Below are 24,289 nucleotides of genomic sequence, written 5' to 3' on the forward strand. Positions count from 1 at the left end.
AAAAATTTTAAATTATATGCTACTGAGCAAATATGCCACGACCTTGCTAAAACTTAGTTCTGTGAATTTTCAGCACAGGGAGGCAAGGTACAGAAATGTAATCAGAGGCACCTTCATTCCCAAAATGCACACCAAGAAGAAAAAGAAACGTACAGGCCAGGAGGCATTTCAGTGGAACAAATACCCATCATCCTCTGGACATACCACCCACTGGCTCACTTTCCCCAGCTTGGGTACTTAGCTTTGAAATTAAGAAGCAAATTTATACTGTGCCTGATTTGATTCTATACAACTCTTTTCAAGTTTCACTGTTAAAGCCAGTGAAGGATAGCTTTTAAATTCGACCAATAAATTGTAGAGAGTTCTCAAAAAACTCCTTTATTAAATTAAGATATGCCCCAGTTCCATCAAAAACTTGAGAATTTAAGATCCTAATCCATAACTGCAACTTGTATCTTAGATATTAGAATCTGGATTGTCTAAAATCTCAAAAAGAAGCAAAAGGAGTAGCAATAACAACTAAATGGACTGAACCTTAACAAATGTAGTTTCCCCGCAAACATTTCTCCCTGCTTAACATCTGTCACCAATTTGTCATTGATTCATTGACTAGTCTCTCAGGGACTGCTGGAATCTACCAATAATTCCATGCAAATCAAGTGCAAGGTAAAATTACAAATCTTGCAAAGATCTAGGATTTCTGAAGATGATGAAGTTGCGTGGAGAACAGCTTGCATCAGAAGAGAAGGCATTTACAAGACTTGGGAGAGGTTCTAACTGAAGAGAAAAGCCAACAACGATAATAAATGGAATGTCACAAGAGAATGATTTTAATACTAAAGAAGAGAAGCCCTCAGAAAAAATGATGATACTCTCAAATATTTTTGCAAAAAAGATCACTTAACACAAGTCAGATGTGAAGTAAAGAGTATCTAATGAGCCTATCATAAAACTTTGTTAAAAAAATATTACCAAAAGATAAACTTGGTTCACTTTGATATTATTTTTGTAGCGTAAGAACTAATGCACAGGTGCAATTAGTACCTAAATTATTAGACAAAATAAGTTTTTAGGTTTTTTTCATTGTATTTTTCAGGGTAAATTCCTAACTACATTTTTTACTCTATTTACTCTGAATTTGGAGTCATCTTAAGAGTTAATAAAGATTATAGGAAAATACATATTTTCCTACCACAGAAATATACAATGGATGTTTTTCACAATCTGTATTCTGACCTATACAAACATTTCAAATGTTCATATTGGAAACACTTTACCTGGTAAAATTTTAACCTTTTAGTTGAACTAGAGTTTAAATGGAACTTGGAAGATTAGATAGATGTAAACTAGATGGAAAAACAAGACAAGCTCTACCAATTCTGATATGGCATCCAAAGAGGAAGCAAGGTAACACCTTGGCAAAGAAACATACCTTGTAGATCAACTGAGAATAGTAATCCGAAACCCCTTCAAGGGTAGCACTGCCAAAAGTTCCTAGAAGTCGATTCCCACTATTAAACTGGCCACTGCCGTAAGGAAGAAAGTGGGCAAAGTTCACTCCAATGACTGGTTCCATTAGAGGGAGCAGAGAGAGCTGCTATTGAAAAACACATTTAAGAGTAATGTACACGATAAACAAAACAAGTGTCTCTCAATTTTTCTAAGACCCAAGGCAACTTAGTCAAATAAGGCTTGAGAAAAATAAGACTTAAAAAATTCAAGTATCAAAATGCTGGAATAAGTGAGAGAGACTATGGAATCTTTGAGATATACTTAAAAATGAGCCTTATTCTCATCTGTCTTAAAGGGATGCTGCCAGGCTTCTAACAAGAAAAACACCTTCCTTATCTTCGCTCAGCAAGAATCAGGGCTGAACTGAGGCTAGGTGCCCCCAACGGCACTCTTCAGCAGCTGTCTCCCACCTTCTGTAACAGCCACAAAGGTGTAAGAATGCACTCTACTAGGGGGAGAGACCAATGCCTGTGTTTCTTTGCATCCGGAGTCACAAGTAACGTGGACGGAATTTTTCTTGGTGCTGAGGCTGCTCCCTTTGAATATAAGTAAATCTTGACCAGCGCCAACCAATCCATCTATTTTACTAAAATTTTGGGGTGCCAGTAGGATAAGGTGCAAGTTTGCTTGCACATAGGAAAGCTATTAGGTTGCTTGTTGAGATGTCTTTTACCCCTTAACTCTCTACTTTTGGGAAAGTTTCACTTTAACAGGGTTGAAAAAGCTTCTGATGTCTCACTTCCTTGAATTTTTAAAGGGGCTGCTCCAAAAGACTCACCTGCTTCAGGTGGGTAAAGGTGTCGGTGGTAGAGAACATCGCTTGTTTCTCCTCTTCTTCCTTTTTCCTTTTCTTCGACCGAGGTGCTGCCTTCTCTCCGGTCCTCTGAGTCCTTTTGCTTCGCTGTTTCTTGGTTTCACTTCCTCCATCTGTTTTTGGCAACTGGCTGTTGCCACATCCAAAACCACCTTGCACTTGAGCCCCCAAAGTTTGCTAATGTAATTGGAAAGGTTAAGAAATAAGTGAACTATCCACACGCTTGAATTCCAGCTCCTGCTAATCCAGTTCCATCCTAAGACACAATGTTCCTAACGTGGGCACCCAAAGTAAGGAGGGAAGATGGGTGGCATCAAATGGCCTGTTTTCTGAGAACAGCACCCCTTTTTTGAAACATGATTCTCAAGTATGGAAATCAGTAAGCTGAGGAGAGAGCAGAACTCTTAAGTGTGGCTATTCTCCCTTTCAGAGGAAGCATTACTCCTCAGGCCTGCCCATACTTGTGCCAGTGACAGCCCGGAGCTCCTTCTTCCTGCCCACTGGCAACTGTGGAGGAAGGGGTGCTCTTAGCTAGATGTCTGTGGTGGTCTCTGCATGGTGGTCTTGGGGGCTTATTTGGGCTCCCCTTAGGAATGGGTGAAATACAAGGTATGCGGGCACCACTGCTAAGCTCCAGAAAAGTTTCACAGCCTATGCATCTCAGTTGAGAGGAACAGCTAGCCTCAGAGATCACTAAAAACAAACAACATTGTTCATTCAAATTAGTTCATGGTCATACATCTGACTGAATAATAACTGCTACATACTTAAAGTCAATGAAAGAAGACCTATATGATAGCAAATAAGCCTATTCTTTGCTTTTGTCTCTATGGCTAAGAACAAACCAGTCCTTAAAGAGGTTTTTAAGGGTAGTACTATCAATACTTAAAAATACGGGACTATTTTTAGGGGCCATTATTTCTAAACTTGACAGCTATACTTTGCTATAGGCAACTATAGTTGCTAAACTTATTTTAATGTGCTCCGCATTGATTCTTTGAGGGTTTGCAGATCATAGTTTCCATTTATATATATCTAAATGACTTAGAGCATGGATGGCAAAACTGTTCTGTAAAAGGCCAAAGCGTAAATACAGCTACCCAACTCTCTGCCCTGGTACTGCAAAATCAACCACAGACAATTCATAAACTAATGAGCTAGGCTATGGTCTAATAAGATGTTTTAAATTCATCGACACTGAACCTTGAATTTCATATAATTTTCACATGCTGTGAAACACTACTCTGTTTCAGATTTTCTTCAACCATTAAAAAGTGTAAAAACCATTCCTGGCTCATACAAAAAAGAGGGGATATGGAAGCAGGAACACAGTGCCCATCCCAGGGCTAGATCGACGGTTCTCAAAGGGTGGTCCCCAGAGCGGCAGAAGGAGCACCGCCGAGGACAGTTAGAAATGCACATTCTCTGGTCCCACCCCAGACCTACTGAATCCAAACCTTTAACAAGCCCTCCAGGTGATTCTGATACATTAAAGTTCAGAGAACCCGGGCCTAGAGCTGTGCCTCTCATGTCCATATGAATGCGAATCACCTGCAATCTTGTTAAAAAGCACCTTCTGACTGGTACACCTGTGCTGGGGGCACAATATCCTGCTTCCTGAAAAGCTCCCAGGTAAGGCCGATGCCGCCAGTCCTCAAGGACTGCAGTGTGAGTAGCCCAGAGCAAGGCCCAACAAGCACTTCTTACCAGCTTATAAGAGAAGAACAACGCAACCGCTTATTAGGTGTGCAGCAGGGTCAGGCACTGTAAGTGCTGAACAGACTTCTCCAATCCTCACAACTTCCCTAAAAAGCAGCTATCACTACAGTTCAAAGAATACTTTTAATTACAGAAGAACACAAAAGATTAAAAATCACCCAAAAGTTTGCCCGACACAGGAATGGTTCACATTTTAATGTATTTGTTTTCGATCTTTTATCTATGCCTACATGTATTTTGCTAAACACACAATGAATCACACTCAGTATTCTTTTATTCTGGTGGTTGCCTTTTAAACTTGACGTGGTTTGTTCCCCGTGACATTAAACATTCATACGTAACAAATTTTAATGGCTGCAAAAAATCTGTATATTCAGATACAGATATACAGAAACAATAATCCAATCAATAACTACACTAGTGGATTTAGGTTGTTTTCTCTCACTTTCATCTATTAGTAAAGATAAAGTCATTCATTAGCTATTCACGTGGTCACACCTTTGCACATATTAGAATTTTACGTTCCTCTTGCCAGATTCCTAGATATGTCATTGGTAGTCATGGGTATGCACCACCTTTTATTAATATCACAAGCACAAGGTGTACCCTAATTCCTTTAATCCCTGTGGCAACCCAGTAACAGGGAGCATTATTAATCCTGTTTTACAGATGAGGAAACTGAGGCTCAGAAAGCCTGACCTGCCCAGGCTGCACGCTGGAAAGAGACGGAACATGGATTTGACGCAAGCTGAGTGATGTGAGCTCTCAAAGCCTCCCAAGGCTTTACCCCTACGCTACAACTAATGCCAGCTTATGTGTGAGAAAACACATGTCCTCAGCACGGAGGACAAACTGGGCCTGTCCAGCTACTGCCACAACAATTTTGCCTTAAGTGTGACTAGAAAGTAAATGAATTTCATCATTTGTAAAACGGGAATAATAATTGTGCCTGCCGTACCTCAGGGCAAGCGCCGAGCACAGTGTAACCCCTAGAATGTGGTTAAGAAGGCATCACCCCTAGTAATCCAGGGCCTCCGCCCCTTGCTGCCCTCCCAGATGGATATGAGAACATGTGACATAGTCCAAACATTTATACATATACTAATTGATCTCATCCCTTTTTCTATCATAACACCCAATATAAATGTTTTTTTACATACAATCACTAGTATTAGGACCTAACTTCACTCCACCGAGTACCAACTATGTGGTATTGAGAGAGAAAGGCACTCAGGATGCCGTCTACACCCTTCAAGGAGCCGTCTGTGCTCAGTGGTACTAGAGAAACTGCTATGTAAGCACACGGGCATCCACTTATTTGAGACTGGCAGAGCTGAGTAAGGTATCTGGGGAAGATGATTCCAGAACTGAGCCTTAAAAGATACAGATATTGGCCAGATGTAAAAAAAAAACAAAGAAGGGCAAAAACAGCAGCATATGGCCATATATGGAAGGGTAAAATCAGAAAGACACTCAGGGACTGCAAGTAGCCTGGTATTCCTAGGGGCAGAGGATGCAATGGACAAAGTAGCTAGAGATCAGGCCTGTTTGCTGATGACAAATATGACTGAAAAAGTTACCACCACCAAAATTTACAAAAATTACATGACTCTATGGGGTTACCACTCAACCTCTACTGAATCAGACAAATAAGAGAAAACAAAGAGTAAGCCAATACTTGCTAAACAAATGGCTTCACTAACAATCTTAAAATTGCAAATTTGGACAACTAAATATATAGCACTCCACCTCATTCAATTAAAAAAATGAAAAATTTAAAATCTAATTTGAGAAGCACTATAGGGAAAGCTTTATGAACACAATAGCCAAGGTAGTGTAGCATTTGAAAGATAAAACAAGTCAACCAATTCCTACAACCTAGAAAACTCCAGTTTGGGAAATATGTCAAGGAAGTTCACTGAAATGCAGGAGATCAAATCTTGTAAAGGTATATTTACAACAAAGTTCTTCATCAAATGAAAAAACAAAAGCAAATCCAATGTTCTATAACTTAAAAAGGGGACTTCCCTGGTGGCACAGTGGTTGAGAATCCACCTGCCAATGCAGGGGACACGGGTTCGATCCCTGGTCCTAGAAGATCCCACGTGCTGCAGAGCAACTAAGCCCGCGCACCACAACTACTGAGCCTGCATGCCACAACTATTGAAGCCTGTGCGCCTAGAGCCCATGCTCCGCAACAGGAGAGGCCCGCGCACTGCAACGAAGAGTGGCCCCCGCTCGCTGCAACTAGAGAAAGCCCGCGTGCAGCAGCGAAGACCCAACGCAGCCGGAAAAAAAAAAAAGTCTAACACTTAAAAAGGGCAAAATATCGACACATGGAAAACGACAAAGATAAAATAGCATCTACCTGTAAAACTGTTTCTATAAAGTATTAATACTTTGCAACAGAATAGATTCCCAATATGGGTTATTCCTGAGAGTCCCCAAGGGTATTAACAGGGTGCGTGAGCTATTTTCTGTATTTCAAAGAGGTTAATGGAAACTGCACTCTATCTGCAATTAGGACGTGTAGATGTTTACTTCTTTGTTTTAGTTAGATCAACTCAATGTGGCGATAATCAGCTGACAGGAATATGTTACGTATGAAACGCATGACCCTACAGCTCTCTGATTTTTGAAAGATACAGTAAACAAATTATTACTTGATATAGTTTATAGGTATAAACCAAAACATGAGGTCTGCGGTTTTTTACTCCAGAGTAAAAAGGTTATAAAAGATAGCGCTGAAATCAATACAGCAGTTGGCACTAATCTGTTGTAACCATACTTTAAAATAAAAGGGGAAAAAAGCAAGTTGTTCTCCTGAGCCACACTTACCACGTCGGCTGGGTTCTGCCTCTCCACCAGTTTGTTATCCTTCGTACCGTCGTCTTCTGAACAAAAACTCCCTTCCGGTTTTTGATTTAAAAGGGAAGATGCCTTTTTATTTTTCAGCAGGTGCTTCAGAAGCTCATTGCCTGAATCTCCTTTGGCAGCAGGAGCACCGGCAGGTCGGGGAGGACTCTGCCCCGGGCAGGCAGCGCCGGCCACAGCCCTTTCTTTGGCCCGATCCCCAGGGCGCTCCTCCAGTTCAGGTCCATCTGGGCCAGGGCGCCGCTCCGGCTCAGCTGACTCCAGTTTCATCTCCCCAGCGGGGGCAGGCGCGTCGAGGGGGCGCTTATCCACCTCTGCACTCGCACAGGTCTGCTGACCTGGGGTCCCTCGTGCGAAGTCACCGCTGGGCAGTTCGTTCTCTGGCTCTGCGCGCAGCGGGCCCGCTGCCGGGTCAGGAGGCGATAGGCCGCCCGGTTCCGCCGCCTCAGGTTCTCCTTGCTGAGGGAGCTCGCCGGGTGTGTTCACTGCGGGAGCAGAGGCAGCTTCCGAGACACCCGGGGTTGGTGGAGCAGTTACATCCGAGTGGGGAGTAGAAGGTGCCTTGGTAGATTCCGCATCGTCGTCTTTCTTCTTCTTTCTTGTTCTCTTCTTTTTCCCTTTCTCTTCCGGGATTATGTCAGAATACAGCTGAATGAGAGACGGGGCTGATCCTGGGTAACTCTGTCCACGGCTTACAGCCGGGTCTTGGCCACAGGGAAGACTGCTATTAGCCACTGGAGGTGCCGCAGGTAAAGCGGGTGTAAAAGGAGGCCTCACCGGGGATTGCTGGAAGCTGGCCCCAGGAACACCTCCATGTACCGGCTTCACAGAATGGAAATTTGGGCTTCCACCAGGAATTGACGGTGAGTCAGGAACGAACGAGGGAGGTCCCATGTGCCTTCGCTCACTGGTTTGCATGAAAGTCGGGGTGGGCGGTGAATTAATAGACCCTTGCTGTAGGTTCTGCTGCTGTAAAACCGGGCCCGCTTGCTGTTGCTGCTGCGGAGGCTGCGGAAGGGGTCTTGGAGGTTGCGTAAAATCACAAGGCAGGTCAGAAGCGTAGAATGGAATCTGGGACACAGGTGTCCTGCTGCTTAGTTCTGAGCCCATCATGCCGTGCTGCTCCATTTCCACCCTCTGCTGCAAAGCTCTCTGTCTATCTACTTCTTGCATGAGCTGGATTCGTTGTCTCTCCTGCTGTTCTCGTAAACGTTCCTTACGTTCCCGTTCTTGAAAACTTTCACTAAAGGGGTTATTGTCATCGAATTCCACCCGTGGTGGCGGTCCACTCTGTGGATTTGCATTTGACACTGCCCCTGGGGCTGGGGGGCAAGTTTTTATTGGTAACTGGGCCACTGGAGGCTGAATCCTAGGAGGGTTGAGGGCGGGGCGGGAAGGAGCACCGGGAGGCTGCCACCCAGGGAAACTGGGCAAACTGGGCGTTCCCGCAGGGCTCGTGTGGCCGGGAATGACCGCGGTGTGCTGCTGGTGCTGTAGCTGCAGTGGTGCCATGGGGAAGCTGGGCTGGCTCATGGGGGGCGGGGCGGCACCTGGCACCAGGGGCAGCGGGGGCTGGACGCCTGGCATCACGGCGGGCGGGGCCATGGCGCACTGCTGCTGCTGCTTGATCCGGTAATCTTCAATCAACTCGGCGTGCTCTTTCTGTTGTTTACGAATCTGGAAGAGCAAAATTAAATCTTACTCGTTTATATGTGCTACGGGTGTCAAATAAAAACACTGGCTGACGATTATGGTGGAGGTTATAGAGAACGCAGTTATATCCGGCAGAGGCAAAAATATCTTGCTTAGGCAATGGCAAAAATCGCCAAGGGGGAAAAAAAAAAAAAAAAAAAAAGAAAGGAAGGACTGATCAACTAAAACTGCCAAGCTTTTCAATAATAGCATGTTTCTAAATATGAAATACCAAAAACAAATTTGAAAAACATTTTTCTGAAATAAATATTTAAGAAAATCTTTCTCTGAGTCATAAACTAAACTACATATAAAAATAAAACAAAGGCTACACAGGAATCAGCTAATTGTTAACTTCTTCAGAAGTTACATTAATATATAAGGTTAGACTAACTGTGAGATTTAACTCAAACTTTAACCATTTAAACGTGTTAAGATTTCATTTCTTAAGTATACAAAAGTGCACAACATGTTAAGACAAGATGAATTACCTGTACATATACCACACCCTCCCCTCCAGGTTAAAAAGACTAGATTGGTAATAAAACTCCTTGAATTTAATGGGTAACATATTCAAATTATAATTTCTGAAATATGTAAAAGCTCTGAGGTAACGTTTTGAACAGTTCCTAAGAGGCTCCTAATATAATGACTGACTTGTGTCAGTTAATTAATCCCCAAAAGCCTTTGTACCCCCATGGGCAGACGCTACAGACCAATCTCAATGAAGATACAACCTGTGTCCTAAGGACACACCACCTCACTTAGGGAGCTGGGAGAAAGGGGTGCAAGATGATGTACATACCCTCCAAAATCACTCAATTTTTGTGTACTGTACTAGCACACCGAGCCAGCTCTGATAGGTTTTCAACTTATTTTCAACAGTTTCCCAGGCAGACTAGCATATTCTCTGCACATAATGGTTCTGGTCTCTTTTCCCGTAGCTGTGGCAACTCCTACTTCTTTTCTTCTCTTTCCTGACTGGCTTACTAGCTAGAACGGAGGAATTACCATCGGACTGGCGAATGAGTATGAACATACATAAAGCACCAGAACACTAAGTGGAATACAGAATGCGGTGCTCCATGCCTTTGCCGTGACATTTAAATTCTCTTAAAAACGCCGTCATGAATTGCTTACCTTAATAAGATTACACTGGACTGCAGGCGACTGTGTTGTAGCAGATGATGCGTCCTATTTCCCTAGTATAGTATTACCTTCTAAACAGGATTTGATCCATGGATATGCAAAAAAGCTAGGCCCTCGTCATAAAAAATTTATATAAAAATAGCAGAAGGCAATAAAAAGGCTAAAAATAAGTTATAAAGAAATCCTTAAAAGCATTTTTACTTGAAATAAACACAGCCCCAGAAAGTAAATTTAAAGAGAAAGGAAACCTCTCATTCCGGAATAGTCCTGGTTTTAAACAATGGAAATCATACTGTAATCAGCGTGTTGTTGGGACATTACTGTGGGAGCTATAGCTTGGAGATGAAACGCCACAGTTGAAATCCCTACTCCAATGATCAGTTATGTCACCTACCTCCACAATGACTCAGCAGATTCCTCATGTGTAACATGGTGATAATACTACCTTGTTCATAAGGTTATAGAGAACGTCAGGTAAGACAGGGCATGTAACTGTGTTCACTACACAGAAAGCGCTTCTGTGATTTTTACTGATTCAATCTGCTCTGAATTCCTCCCTTTCCACTATTAACATTGGGAGTAAGATTTAAATTGACAATCAAAAGCAAGATTGACCTTTTTTGGTGTACAATTCTATGAACTTTAACATGGGTAGAGATTAGTGTGGCCATCACCACAGTCAAGATACTGAAGGACAGTCCAGGGGTTCCCAGTTTTTGGTGAGTGTGTTAGAGATGCAGTCAATATTTGTGTACAGGTTTGTGTGTGAACCTAAGTTTTTAATTCATTGAGTACCTAGGAGTGGCCACTTAAAACATTTTGAACACTAAATAAAAATTTAAAATTTTACTTCTTCTTGAGTATAACTGATATTTCAGTATGTGCATTTTCAGAAACATCAGGCTCATAATGGAAAGTAACAGCAAAATGATCTCATTTTTCAGGAATGAGTCCTTTACATAAGATACACCAATGTACTTTAAGACCAAAATGATATTGAGAAGGAATACTAATAAAAACATACTATGGGGAAAAAAAAAACAAGAAAAACCCCACCAGAATGATTCAAATGCTCTATCTGAAATTCCATTAGAAACTAAGGAACCAAAGGACATGGCAAAGCAAAGGTCAACTCCAAGTAGAAAGCCTAGGATCTCCCCATGAGCTGTCCTCAGGAAAGCTAAGACTCTGCACAGTGATTTCTCAGAACAGGGAATGTAACTGAATTTCCCCAGCTGTATTAGCTATACCAGTATGAAAACAGTTCTTCTAGGTCAGGATTATGAGAACTTCTCTCATCAGTGGCGCTTACTCAAAGTACGTGCTGTGTGACCACGACTCTGGGGCAAGGACAGGGGTTATTTCTTCAGTTAGTAAGAGGTCTCAGAGCTGTCACTTTGACAGTGCACTTCTGTGTGCCATTTAACACCAATCGAAATCCTTTACAATTCATCAATGACAGACCAAAACATTCTATGCATTAACAACTGCTTCTGTCTTGCAAACCTGTTTGTTACCTGTTCTAGCTGCTTCTGAACCATGCTTTGCTGTTCAGTGACGTGCTTGAGCTGCTCTGCATCCTCTTCTGGAAACTCACGCCCAGCTTTCTTGGCGGTACGTTGTTTAGCTGAAAGGGCCTTTTTGGATTTCCTGTGTGCACCGATTTGTTCTTCAAGATATTTCTGCTGCATCTGAAGAAGCTGTTGGGTCTCCTGAAGCCACTCTTCATACTGTTTACGTTGTGAATCATCTGAGGAAAAAAGTTAAAATTCACCTGTGTTAATTTTCTAAAGAGTCCAATATAAGTTACACAAATCCATTTTGTAAGGAAACATTTTCATCATGACCTTGTAATAGATATTTTGAAAACATAATAGTAAATAACTATATAAAGTATAAGATTTTAGAAAAATATTTAAGAAAACCAAAGAATGCATGTTTTAGGACACAGGCTAATATAAATATTATAAACCCAATCTTTGAAAAGCCAAAGACTTATCTAATGGAACACTATTTATCTACTAAACTATCAAATTCTCTAACCCATAAGCCAAACTATATATCGAACTATATTTGTTTTTGATTAATTCAACTTTACAGATTTTGAAGAGACAAAGTAAGACATAACCTATTAAGGTCCAGAGCATGGATTAGGTATCATTTCCCATGCTAATTTCCCTAAGTTTATGGGTTTCCCCTATTTCTAAATGGTGAAAGTATGTCCTAAACTATGAGGGAGGGAACCTAGAAAGCTTTAGAAAGGACCAAAATGAAGTCTGTTTTATAGAGGAAATCCGTAAGTTAAAAACATTGGTAATTTTTATGAATTTCGTCATTTATATGTCTATAATTAAGCCATTAATCAAGTAAAATCTTCTCTACTTGTATGACTGTCATTAATATCTCCCCAAATAGTTGTATCTCTTCATCTTGTAGCAATATTCCTTCTTAATTCTTTAAGGGCACTTTACTTCACTGATGCCAAGTTCAAAAAAAAAAAAAAGTCACCTTATGGTTGTGAAATTCAGAATATACCTTTTTGACTCACTTTAAGACAAAGAAATAAATAAATACAATTCCAAGAAGGACATTAGCTGAAAAATTACATCAATGATAACAGAATATTGTCATACAATAAGAATCCAACCAAAGCCAATGGGCGCAATAAAGCCAGAAAAAGCCAGTTGGTTACAGTTGTTTACTTGTTTTTAATGCGAATATGTATGCAAATTATAATAATTAGTGCAGGGGTAATTTCAAAAGGTCAGACTTTGGGTTTGTTCTTAAACCCAGAAGTTCCAGTACATGTATGAACTTGAAATCTAGTCTACCAAATTTGAAGGGCATTTTTCAGAACAGGCTTTTTCACAAGATTTCAGAAGTTCTGCTTCTGGTAGAATGAGACCTACCGCAAGGAAAGCCTTTCTGGTTTCTGGAACCAGGAGAGCAGAGGTGAGCAAAATGAAAAATAATGGTGAAAAAAAAGTTAGCTAAACAGTCTGAAGATTTCAGAAAGGTTCAGTTTGGGGAGAACTTTAAACGCTATCCTGAACCACCTTGGGACCCCTGAAAGTAACTAGAAAGGATCAATGGCATCCTGCATCCCTGACTTCACACCATGCTGCTAACCCAGCTTATCTTTCCCTTTGTTGTTCCCATTTAGTGTCCTTGTCACTTAGGCAGACAGTCATTAGAAAAGAAGTGGTTTAATTCTACAGATTGTAAAGTGCCCAATCTACATACAAAAAATAGCAGCAACACTGAAGAGAACGGGGAAGATGATCTTTCTGTATTAAAATATTTATCTCTAACCATAATTATTCATGCACGGAAAAAAAGGAATGAAATACATGCCTTGAGGAAAAGATGCCGGATAGGGCAGTGATGTTTAATAAAAGATGAGGGCACTTCGACTTAAAATAACATACCTAAACTAACTCCAAGATTTTAAAAGAACACAAAATATAGTGCAAACAAGCAATCCCCAGAGAACAGGTAACTAATTAGATTTATACTTACTGACAAAGCCTGGACCAAAATTTGGAGGATTAGGCCTAGAAATCTGATGTGTTATACTGCCATCCTAAAATAAGTAAAATTTACAAATAGGTTTATTCCACATTTCAGTTCAAGGGGAAAAAAAACTTTTAAAAAATGAAATAGAAAAAAAGAAATGGAAAGGGAAAAGAACTTTAATTTCTTATGACATCTTTAAAACTTTCATTTTGATAAAAAGTAGAATTAATTTTATGGTGACAACCTAATTTCTGAACATTTTAAACTATCTCTGAACTGCTATATTTGCTAGATTTCAGTTGAAAAACAAATATGTTTGAAGGGGTTATTCATCAGAAATATAATAGTAGGGCAAATCAAATAGTGTTAGTATTATACTTAGCTAAAGATCCATGTAAAACCCCACTTTTTGATGAAATCTACCTGGTTTCTTCTGCAACTAAGACTGAAACATGGGTTCCAGATTTACTAAATTCCACTCCACAACACAAAGTTATTTATGAACAAAAACCAACATCTCTAACAGACACAAATAATAAAACAAATATATACTAATTAAAAATGTTACTCTTATTTTCTCATTAAATGTCTTATATCTTCCAGGGAGACCAAATAGTTATCCTCTCACAATTCCCTGGCAACAGCCTGATAAACAGAATTAACTTTGAAAAAGCCTTTACTGAGTTGTCACAAATTCTGTTAGGTATGAGCTGTATATAAGGTAATGACTAAAAATGATACCAGCACCCAGAATACACTACATGTAAACCATATAATACTGCAAAGCAGGTGGTGTAACATTTAACAGATCAGGAATCAGAAGTTTAAAATTTTGCCCAAAGTTGCACAATAAACTCATAGTGGAACTCAGATTATTTTAAAACTCAGCTATGAAGCCTATGCTTTTCCATTGTGTCAGATGGTCTCTCTTTTTTAATCAAAAGAATATAACTATCAGCATAATAAACCTGAAGCGTTAACTGGCAGGGTGAAAAAGAAAGCGCCAGAAAGACATAAAGAAAATAGGCAGCTTCTCTCTCTCTTCCCCCCACCCTGGCAGATACTTGAGAAAAAAAAAAGAAGAAAACACAATATGAAATGAGCAGTTCTACTTTCCTGGATATTGCTTGACACTAAATATTTAAATATTTACACTTTTTAAAGCTGATTATTGTGAACAGTAAATATTTCAAAAACTAAATTATTCCAAGGAATAAACTGTAGAACATGACTATCTGTATCTAAATAAAATGATTATAATCCTTATTTTCTACATTTTATAGCAGTTTTACATTTAAATGTAATGAATGAATTCTAAAATGCAGGACATGAAAATATCTCTGTGGGGTTGAAAGTAAATAAAAGCAAACCCCCAAACCCTAAGCATTTGGCTTCCCTCCAAGTGACCTTCTACCCTTAAAAATGTAGATCCTTTTCAGAAATTGTCAATTTTTAAACTCTGCCTTTCCCTTAAAAAATAATAAAATGTCTTTATTTCTGCTGAGCTGATAATATTGGTACATCCTGGCAGTGTTCTAGGACTTCTACTATTTTTGGAAGAGGCCTCACCATAAAGAATAGCGAGAGACACAGGAAAACGTGCATTCTTAAGTGACTAGTTACAAGCAGCAGTACCTGAGTAACTGCCTGTGGAAGGAGAGTCTGGCCATCACCAGTCTGTGTTCCAGTCACCGACTGGCCCATAAAGGGGAACCTGTGAAAAGGAAGTACTAAGCATCAAACGAGAAGCATCTGGAACTAACATTATTTGTAAGTGCTCAACAATTTTCTCTTCCAGGGAAGGAAGAGTAATGGCAGTGTCTTCCTCATCAAAAACATTTACTAAAGCCCTGTTTTTTGTGTCCCAACCTCACTACACAATTCTGTGAAGTGTGGATTCTTACTACCCTCATTTTAGTTTTGATGAAAAGGAAGATTCAGAGAGATTAAGTAACTTTCCCCACAGTGATGAGTGGGGCAGCGATGTCAATGAGGCTGTTCCAGAGGTTCCACGCTGTTATATGTCTCATTATACCTTAAAATTAACTCAAGCCTTTTAGATGAAAAATATAATGAAGACAATTTTCTTAGAATTTATGTACTAAAACTATTTATTCCAATCTTTATTTAAAAATAGTTGGGGGCTTCCCTGGTGGCACAGTGGTTGAGAGTCCGCCTGCCGATGCAGGGGACACGGGTTCATGCCCCGGTCCGGGAAGATCCCACATGCTGCGGAGCGGCTGGGCCCGTGAGCCATGGCCACTAAGCCTGCGCGTCCGGAGCCTGTGCTCCGCAACGGGAGAGGCCACAACAGTGAGAGGCCCGCAAAAAGAAAAAAACAAAAAACAAAAAAAACAAAAAAAAAACAAAACTTGGTAGCTTACAAAAACTTTTTGCATCCTAAAACAAAAGATGTATCTTAATTCAGAAGTTTCATACATTTTTTTAAACATCTTTATTGGAGTATAATTGCTTTACAATGGTGTGTTAGTTTCTGCTTTATAACAAAGTGAATCAGTTATACATATACATATGTTCCCATATCTCTTCCCTCTTGCATCTCCCTCCCTCTCACCCTCCCTATCCCACCCCTCTAGGTGGTCACAAAGCACCGAGCTGATCTCCCTGCGCTATGCTGCTGCTTCCCACTAGCTATCTACCTTACGTTTGGTAGCGTATATATGTCCATGCCTCTCTCTCGCTTTGTCACAGCTTACCCTTCTCCCCCCCATATCCTCAAGTCCATTCTCTAGTAGGTCTGTGTCTTTATTCCCGTCTTACCCCTAGGTTCTTCATGACCTTTTTTTTTCTTAGATTCCATATATATGTGTTAGCATACGGTATTTGTTTTTCTCTTTCTGACTGACTTCACTCTGTATGACAGACTCTAGGTCCATCCACCTCACTACAAATAACTCAATTTCATTTCTTTTTATAGCTGAGTAATATTTCATTGCATATATGTGCCACATCTTCTTTATCCATTCATCTGTTGATGGACACTTAGGTTGCTTCCATGTCCTGGCTACTGTAAATAGAGCTGAAATGAACATTTTGGTACATGACTCTTTTTGAATTATGGTTTTCTCAGGGTATATGCCTGAGTAGTGGGATTGCTGGGTCGTATGGTAGTTCTATTTTTAGTTTTTTAAGGAACCTCCATACTGTTCTCCATAGTGGCTGTATCAATTTACATTCCCACCAGCAGTGCAAGAGTGTTCCCTTTTCTCCACTCCCTCTCCAGCATTTATTGATTCTAGATTTTTTGATGACGGCCATTCTGACTTCATACATTTTTAAAAATGGATGGCTAGTGGGAAGCTGCTGCACAGCACAGGGAGATCAGCTCGGTGCTTTGTGACCACCTGGAGGGGTGGGATAGGGAGGGTGGGAGGGAGGCTCAAGAGGGAGGGCATATGGGGATATATGTATGCATATGGCTGATTCACTCTGCTGTACAGCAGAAACTAATACAACACTGTAAATAAAGCATTTATACTCCAATAAAGATGTGAAAAAAATTAATTAATTAAAAAGAAAAAAGTTTCATACATTTTTATATCAAAATGTTAAAGCAAACCAAAACCTGGTCACTGACCAAGAGAAAGTCTATATGGTTCAAAATATCTGGCAAAACGTTACTTACTCTAATTAAATACTTCACAGAAACATTACTGCTTTGATGAAAACACTGCCCCTAGAATTACCAAATGCATCAACATAACAAGATTATATTTTGCAAATTATTTATCAAACACTGTACCTTAATATCTGAGTACTATCGTAATTTGGAACATATGCTTTTTAATTTTTTTACTCAGCTTTTTGATTCATCTGTTACCCCCTGGCTCCACTACAGCCCTGGTGTGGAATAATCTCATAATCCCAAAAGCACTCACTGGCTATCACCCTCAGTCAACTTATGACACCACTTGAAGGAAGGACCATCACCTCTACTTCTTCGAAGTGCTCAGCAGAAGGGCTAACAACACACCTGACGACTAACAGATCAGTGTACCTGAGTGATATACACATGATGCTGAAGGCGCAGGGGTTCTGATTCTCAGGTCCATATTTTAAAGTACGTACAGAATTAAATTTAGCATTTCCTCCTATTTTGACTATGCTCAGCAAACTACAATATTATCAGCAGTACTGTGACTTTGCACCAATAGAACTCGCACTATTTTCATAGCAAAAGTTGTTGCACATACCTAATAGGTCATTTAAGTTCATCACTATTTTGAAATTATGGTAGTTATCAGACTTACTGCCAAATTTATTAATGCATTAGAGAAGCACCATATGCTGTAACTTTTATATTTAAGTTAACTATATTTCAAATATAATTGATTTCCTCTGTAAAACCAATGTTTTTAGTTTTGCATTAAAATATTCTGAGGAGTTCAGGCTTCAGTGGGATGTCAAAAAAGTTCAAGACATAAAAAAGTTAAGAAGCCCTGTGACACAGAAATAGTGTTAATACACACTGTGCAATAATGAAAATCAGGACTTCCCTGCTGGTGCAGTGGTTGAGAATCCACCTGCCAGTGCACGGGACACAGGTTCAAGCCCTGGTCCAGGAAGATCTCACATGCCGCGGAGCAACTAAGCCTGTGTGCCACAACTACTGAGTCTGCGCTCTAGAGCCCACAAGCCACAAATACTGAAGCCCGCACGCCTAGAGCCTGTGCTCTGCAACAAGAGAAGCCACCGCAATGAGAAGCCCGTGCACTGCAACCAAGAGTAGCCCCCGCTTGCCACAGCTAGAGAAAGCCCGTGTGCAGCAACAAAGACCCAATGCAGCCAAAAATAAATAATAATTTTTTTTAAAAAACTGAGGAGCCTTCTAGAATAAGCTCTCACTGCCAAGAATGGTCAATTTGAACATCGCTAAGGTCAACAGCTGCAACAGACTAAGAAACACATCAAACGTATTTTGAAAAAATAATAAAATAATGAAAATCATTAGAAACTACAATCTCTTCTTTGATCTCAACAATGCTTCTTGGAATTCCCTGGTGGTGCAGTGGTTAAGAATCCAACTGCCAATGCAGGGGACACGGGTTCCATCCCTGGTCTGGGAAGATCCCACATGCTGCAGAGCAGCTAAGCCCGTGCGCCACAACTACTGAGCCTGCGCTCTAGGGCCCGTGAGCCACAACTATTGAGCCCGCGTGCCTAGAGCCCGTGCTCCGCAACAAGAGAAGCCACTGCAATGAGAAGCCTGCGCACCGCAACGAAGAGCAGCCCCCACTCATCGCAACTAGAGAAAGCCCGTGCGCAGCAACAAAGACCTGACGCAGCCAAAAATAAATAAATTAATTTAAAAAACAAAAAAAATGCTTCTTAACCATTTCCAAAGTATCTCAACAAAGCACCTTTAAGGATTCCCAATTTATTTGAAAGATCATGTTTATCATAAATTCATGTAGATTTCATATTCAATTCCATAATCATCCACATTCAACAAGATAATTAAGCTAAATTGAGGCTCTATGCCTACTCTATTGAAAGAGGTTCTCAAACAGCAATATGCATAAGAATTGCCCATGGTGCTCACTAAAACTACAGACATACAAGCACCATCTCCAGATATTCTGATTCAGTAGGTTTGTGGTTAAGTAAATGAACCTGCATTTTTAAAAAAAAACTACCACATAATTCTGATGATGGTCCATGAGCAAAACTTAAGAAACACTACCTGTGGTTATTTAATACCCCTTAGGGGGTGTAAATACCTAATTTCAGAAATCCAGATACTCAAATAACTCATAATCTTCTCTAATGTATAATTTTCCATTTTTTCTGCTAATAGTGAAAAGGCTTATAAAGTTTCCAAATGCTAACTTTCAAATGTCCTATGATGGAATAAAAAATAGTCCCAGGCTGAAATAAACTACCTTTTGTTCTCAGCACAGAACAGTTTACTTTCTGTTTTCCTGCTTATCCTCTCATCCTCACCTATTCAGGATGAAGCAACTCTGTCCCATGCAGCTTCTGGGTAGTATTAACTATTCTAAAGGTATGCAAACAGGCATACACTTCAATACTTTGGATTTCCTGCTTAATCAAGTCAATCTTTCAAACCATTCTATGATGTTTTATTATGTTTACCCTGAAACGAATGGAAATTTAACCTTTACATTTGTACAGCATTTTGCATTTGATCATATTCAGCTGACATCACAACCAACTGAAAGAGTTATTGTTCATATTCCTAGAATACAAGTTTTGAGTTACTATACGCTCCTTCTAGTAACCAGTAATAATTGCATGCACCTCTTGATGCACAGTAAGAATGAGAAACATCTTCACCTACCTGTTCATAACCATCGGTGGCATGCCCATATTGTTTTGTGCCATTACTTTATTTATGCCTTTAAGGGCCACCATTTTGGCTTTCATTATAGGATCTGTAATTGCATCAAAATCTAAAGGAGAAATATATTTTAAAGTTACTTATTTCATAGTATTTGGTTCAAGTGACACTAAAAGGTAACATAACTATCACAGACATTATGTAACTTACAGACTCTTATTCCTTATTATTTAATCACCACTCTTGTAGGTCCTATACCAGGTAAGGAAGGAATTACGAGATGGCAAGAACCTCATTCTGAACTTAACCCCATCTAAGTGATCCACACTTTTAATACGTTAGCACTGCAAGAATCAACACAAGGTGCTTGTCAAATGTGAGAGGTTATACCAGTAATCTAAAGCAATGCAATTCCTTTCACCCAAACTTTCACAATTCCAAGCAGAATTGCTTCTTCAGACATGTTCCATCATGAGTGAGAATTTGCAGTTATTACCAATACTAAGGAATTCCACTAAACTGGTTATTACTCTTTACGAGAAAAATGTATCAATTTCTTACAAGAAACATAGGCTACTGACAAAAGACCTCTTTGCATATAAATAAAAAAGAAATGGACCAATATGACGGAATTGGTAATGGACGAAGGACAGAAGGTCAGTTTTACTGTTTAGAAGAAAGCATTCCTTGGACATGTGTCCTTTGATTGCTAATTCTTTCTCTTAGAGGCACTCAGGTATTTTTACTGCATTGCTGTTCTATTGGGGCGGGGGGCGTTCCCCAAATTAGTAAGCTATTGGAAGTTAAAGAGCTTCATATAACAACAACAAAAAAATGCCAAGCATTCACTGTGCATAATAGGACAGTAAGAAGTTTACTCCTAGCAGAGTTGCTTTAAATTCACCTTTCAGTGACTCTGAAAATACATGGTAATAATGGTTAGAAGTCAGGAACTAAAAAGGATTTATTTCTATTAAACAATCCCATAAAAGACAGACTTGAGAAAGTCTGAAACTCAGAGTTTTGAATCTCTTGATGTACCTGGGAGGAATCTAAAACTCTTAATCACGTTCATTTCAAAGCTGAAGGAGGAACAGAAATACAGCCCTCAGTGCTCTAGTCCACATGTAATTTAATACACAAATCTTGTAAGCATACTACATCCCACCCCATGTCCACAGTAATTATTTCTGAAACTCCGAGGAATTCCTACCGATATTAGGGAAGAACGGTTCAGACCGCTGACGGATCATGGCTTGCATCTGTCTCTGCTGTTGCTGTTCTTGTCTCTCTTGATCCAAAAGGTCCTGCAGAAGTAGAGGCTGCTCCTCCAGAAGGAGGGGCCTCTCTCTATTCTGCTGGGCGGCCGTCTGAGGGACCATCAGCTGCTGGGGCCCAGACATGCCACTGGCAGCAGACTGACTTGTCAGAGGTACAGTCTGATTCACAGGCTTTCCTGTTCCAAAACTGCGATGCACTGTTGGCTGACCCTGAATGAATCCTGGACTCACCTGCACACCCTGAGGGAAAGTATGGTTTAATCTAGGGACTACTGTCACATTAGAATTCAAGGTATTATCCAAAGCATGACCAGGCGGTGTCATTAGAGGGGGAGGCAAACTTGACACATGACTGGACGGTGAGGCCGGCAAAGCTGGTGGTGGAGACCCCAGTGGCCTAACGTCTGAATTATCAGATTTTTCATTAGCAAGTAAACTTGAGAGAACTGGAGTTGATCCAGGTATACTGCAAGAGTTTATCACACCTTCAGCAGGCAGCTGAGTGGACCCACGGACACCTGTGTTGGAGCCAGCCGTTTCTCGATTAGTTCTTTTCTCAAGGAGATCTGCATCACAGGACTGCAAAGAAGCTTGTTCCCCATCATTCCCATCTGCATGAGCAGGGGCCTGTGGGCAGGGAGCGTCAACGGTATCTTTACCCTCGTCACTTTTCTCACTTTCACATTTGGTTTCCCCTTTAGAATCTGGAGACAGTACTTCTGTTTTAATCTCGCTGCTGACAGTGGATTTTTTCCAAGGAGAATGTTTATCAGAAGGAACCATACTTTTGTCATCTTGCTCCTTTTTTGGGGGTTCAACAGATACACACTGATTATCTAACTTATCATCAATTGGAACATTAAGGTCCAGTTCCTCGTTAAACATGCTTTTCTTATCTCCCAGGTCAAGTTCTGGATCTGTATATGCAATGATATCAAATTCTCCTGACCTTAAGAGGTCATCCAGGTTGGGGTCATTAGTTTCCAAATTACCTAAAGTATCCAACTCATCTCCCTTGCCATCCTCGGTATCGAGATTTAAATTTTCAAGATCTTCATCATCTAAGTCTTTGACTTCAACCCCCTCGAGGTCTTTAACATCTAGTTCTTTGACAGATGGGTCATCAGAATCAAGCTTTTCTTCGAGACCACCAGAAGACTGGGTGGTTATCTGCAAATTATCAGATGTTGTTTCAGCTGGTGTAGATGTTGACAAAGGGGCCTCCGAAAACTCACCACCTAAGGGGTGGCTCAGAGACCTCATGACCATAGAAGATGAATGGACAGGGTGGCTTTGCTCTTGCTGAGATGGTGGCACTTGTTCCAAATTTGGATGCACAGGCAGCTGATGAGGGAGACCTTGGGAAGGTCGTCTCATGGGGTCTGTGTGCCTAGGGCCTGGAAAGTCTGGCCGGGGAATGAAGTTTCCATGCCTTGGATGAGAAGGTGCCTCTATAAGGTTGCCAGGAGAAGCAGGGAAGGGCATCCGAGGCCTCCCATCAGGGGTCCTGTGCCTCAATTCAATGAACGCTTGGCCCAGTATGTTGTGCTGCTGGACTGACGGGCCCTGTGGTGGAAAATGTGGAGGAAGTCCACCTGGATTATTCGTTTGTGAGTTATTTAAAGGCCTGGGCATATCTACAGACATAGATCTTCTCAGCTGTGGAGGAACTCCAGATCCTTGTATTTGTTGAGGAGGTACAAGGAAGCGTTCCTGACTTGACAAGGTACCGTGACTACCTCCTGGAAATCCAAATCTAAAAGAAGACATTAAAAAAGCATATAGTCAATATAAAGTATTATTCTGAATTGAGTTAGGCTGATAAAAAGGAAAAGTTTTAGATTAAACGCAGATACAAAATTAATGTTGCCAAATACAATGACGTAGCAAAAAGAAAATAATCACCATTAGCAGCTACTTATAAAGTATCTATATGCAAGTAAATATTTGCCAAGTACCCTATAATAAATACCATATCCGAGCTCTAAAGGCATATGATCTAACAGATAACATAGACAAAGACAAAGCAAAGCCACCAAGCACATGGAATCAGATGCTTAGAAATCAGCATATACTATTAGAGTTGCAAAGGAGTCCATTTCTTTTTTCTGTATTTAGGGAGGCTATGATATGGAGGAAGCTGATTTGGGGGAATGCATGAATGAAGGTAGGAGGTCTAATGAATTGTACTAGAGAGACTTTATAGGCCTCTGCAGATGAGAAGACAAAGGCATGATAACTGGACAGGTTAACCTATTATTTGCTAGAAATGAATGAGGACCGGGGGTAGTAAGACAAAGAATGATAGGCATTATCTGCAAAGATTCAGTAAGTGAATAAATTATACAAATTGTACCTCATTCTAGAAAAAACTAAAGGCAATTTACAAATAAATACAAAACAGAGCAACAGAGAAAAACCTGCAAGCAAGATTACTCTACCCAGCAAGAATCTCATTCAGGTTTGATGGAGAAATTAAAACCTTTACAGACAAGCAAAAGCTGAGAGAGTTCAGCACCACCAAACCAGCTTTACAACAAATGCTAAAGGAACGTCTCTAGGCAAGAAACACAAGAGAAGGAAAAGACCTACAATAATAAACCCCAAACAATTAAGAAAATGGGAATAGGAACATAGGTATCGATAATTACCTTAAATGTTAATGGACTAAATGCTCCCACCAAAAGACACAGATTGGCTGAATGGATACAAAAACAAGACCCATATATATGCTGTCTACAAGAGACCCACTTCAGACCTAGAGACACATACAGACTGAAAGTAAGGGGATGGAAAAAGATATTCCATGCAAATGGAAGCCAAAAGAAAGCTGGAGTAGCAATTCTCATATCAGACAAAATAGACTTTAAAATAAAGACTATTAGAAGAGACAAAGAAGGACACTACATAATGATCAAGGGATCGATTCAAGAAGAAGATATAGCAATTGTAAATATTTATGCACCCAACATAGGAGCACCTCAATACATAAGGCAAACACTAACAGCCATAAAAGGGGAAATCGACAGTAACACATTCATAGTAGGGGACTTTAACACCCCACTTTCACCAATGGACAGATCATCCAAAATGAAAATAAATAAGGAAACACAAGCTTTAAATGAGACATTAAACAAGATGGACTTAATTGATATTTATAGGACATTCCATCCAAAAACAACAGAATACACTTTCTTCTCAAGTGCTCATGGAACATTCTCCAGGATAGATCATATCTTGGGTCACAAATCAAGTCTTGGTAAATTTAAGAAAACTGAAATTGTATCAAGTATCTTTTCCGACCACAACGCTGTGAGACTAGATATCAATTACAGGAAAAGATCTGTAAAAAATACAAACACATGGAGGCTAAACAATACACTGCTTAATAATGAAGTGATCACTGAAGAA

At 40.2% G+C, this 24,289-nt stretch overlaps 1 protein-coding gene across 1 annotated transcript in view; it reads right to left on the reverse strand.

The window, feature by feature from the left end:
- The window catches only part of KMT2C (lysine methyltransferase 2C), a 291,349-nt gene that overhangs the window by 16,460 nt on the left and 250,600 nt on the right, over window positions 1–24,289 (reverse strand). Inside the window, exons 38-44 of the mRNA XM_065883694.1 lie at window positions 20,812–22,634; window positions 19,599–19,710; window positions 14,912–14,990; window positions 13,280–13,343; window positions 11,278–11,510; window positions 6,884–8,596; window positions 2,291–2,503 (exon numbers count right to left, since the gene is read on the reverse strand). Coding sequence (XP_065739766.1) covers window positions 2,291–2,503; window positions 6,884–8,596; window positions 11,278–11,510; window positions 13,280–13,343; window positions 14,912–14,990; window positions 19,599–19,710; window positions 20,812–22,634 — 4,237 coding nt within the window. The remainder of the gene's footprint in view (window positions 1–2,290; window positions 2,504–6,883; window positions 8,597–11,277; window positions 11,511–13,279; window positions 13,344–14,911; window positions 14,991–19,598; window positions 19,711–20,811; window positions 22,635–24,289) is intronic.

The sequence above is a fragment of the Phocoena phocoena genome, chromosome 9 (assembly GCF_963924675.1).
Source record: "Phocoena phocoena chromosome 9, mPhoPho1.1, whole genome shotgun sequence".
Lineage (NCBI taxonomy): Eukaryota > Metazoa > Chordata > Mammalia > Artiodactyla > Phocoenidae > Phocoena > Phocoena phocoena.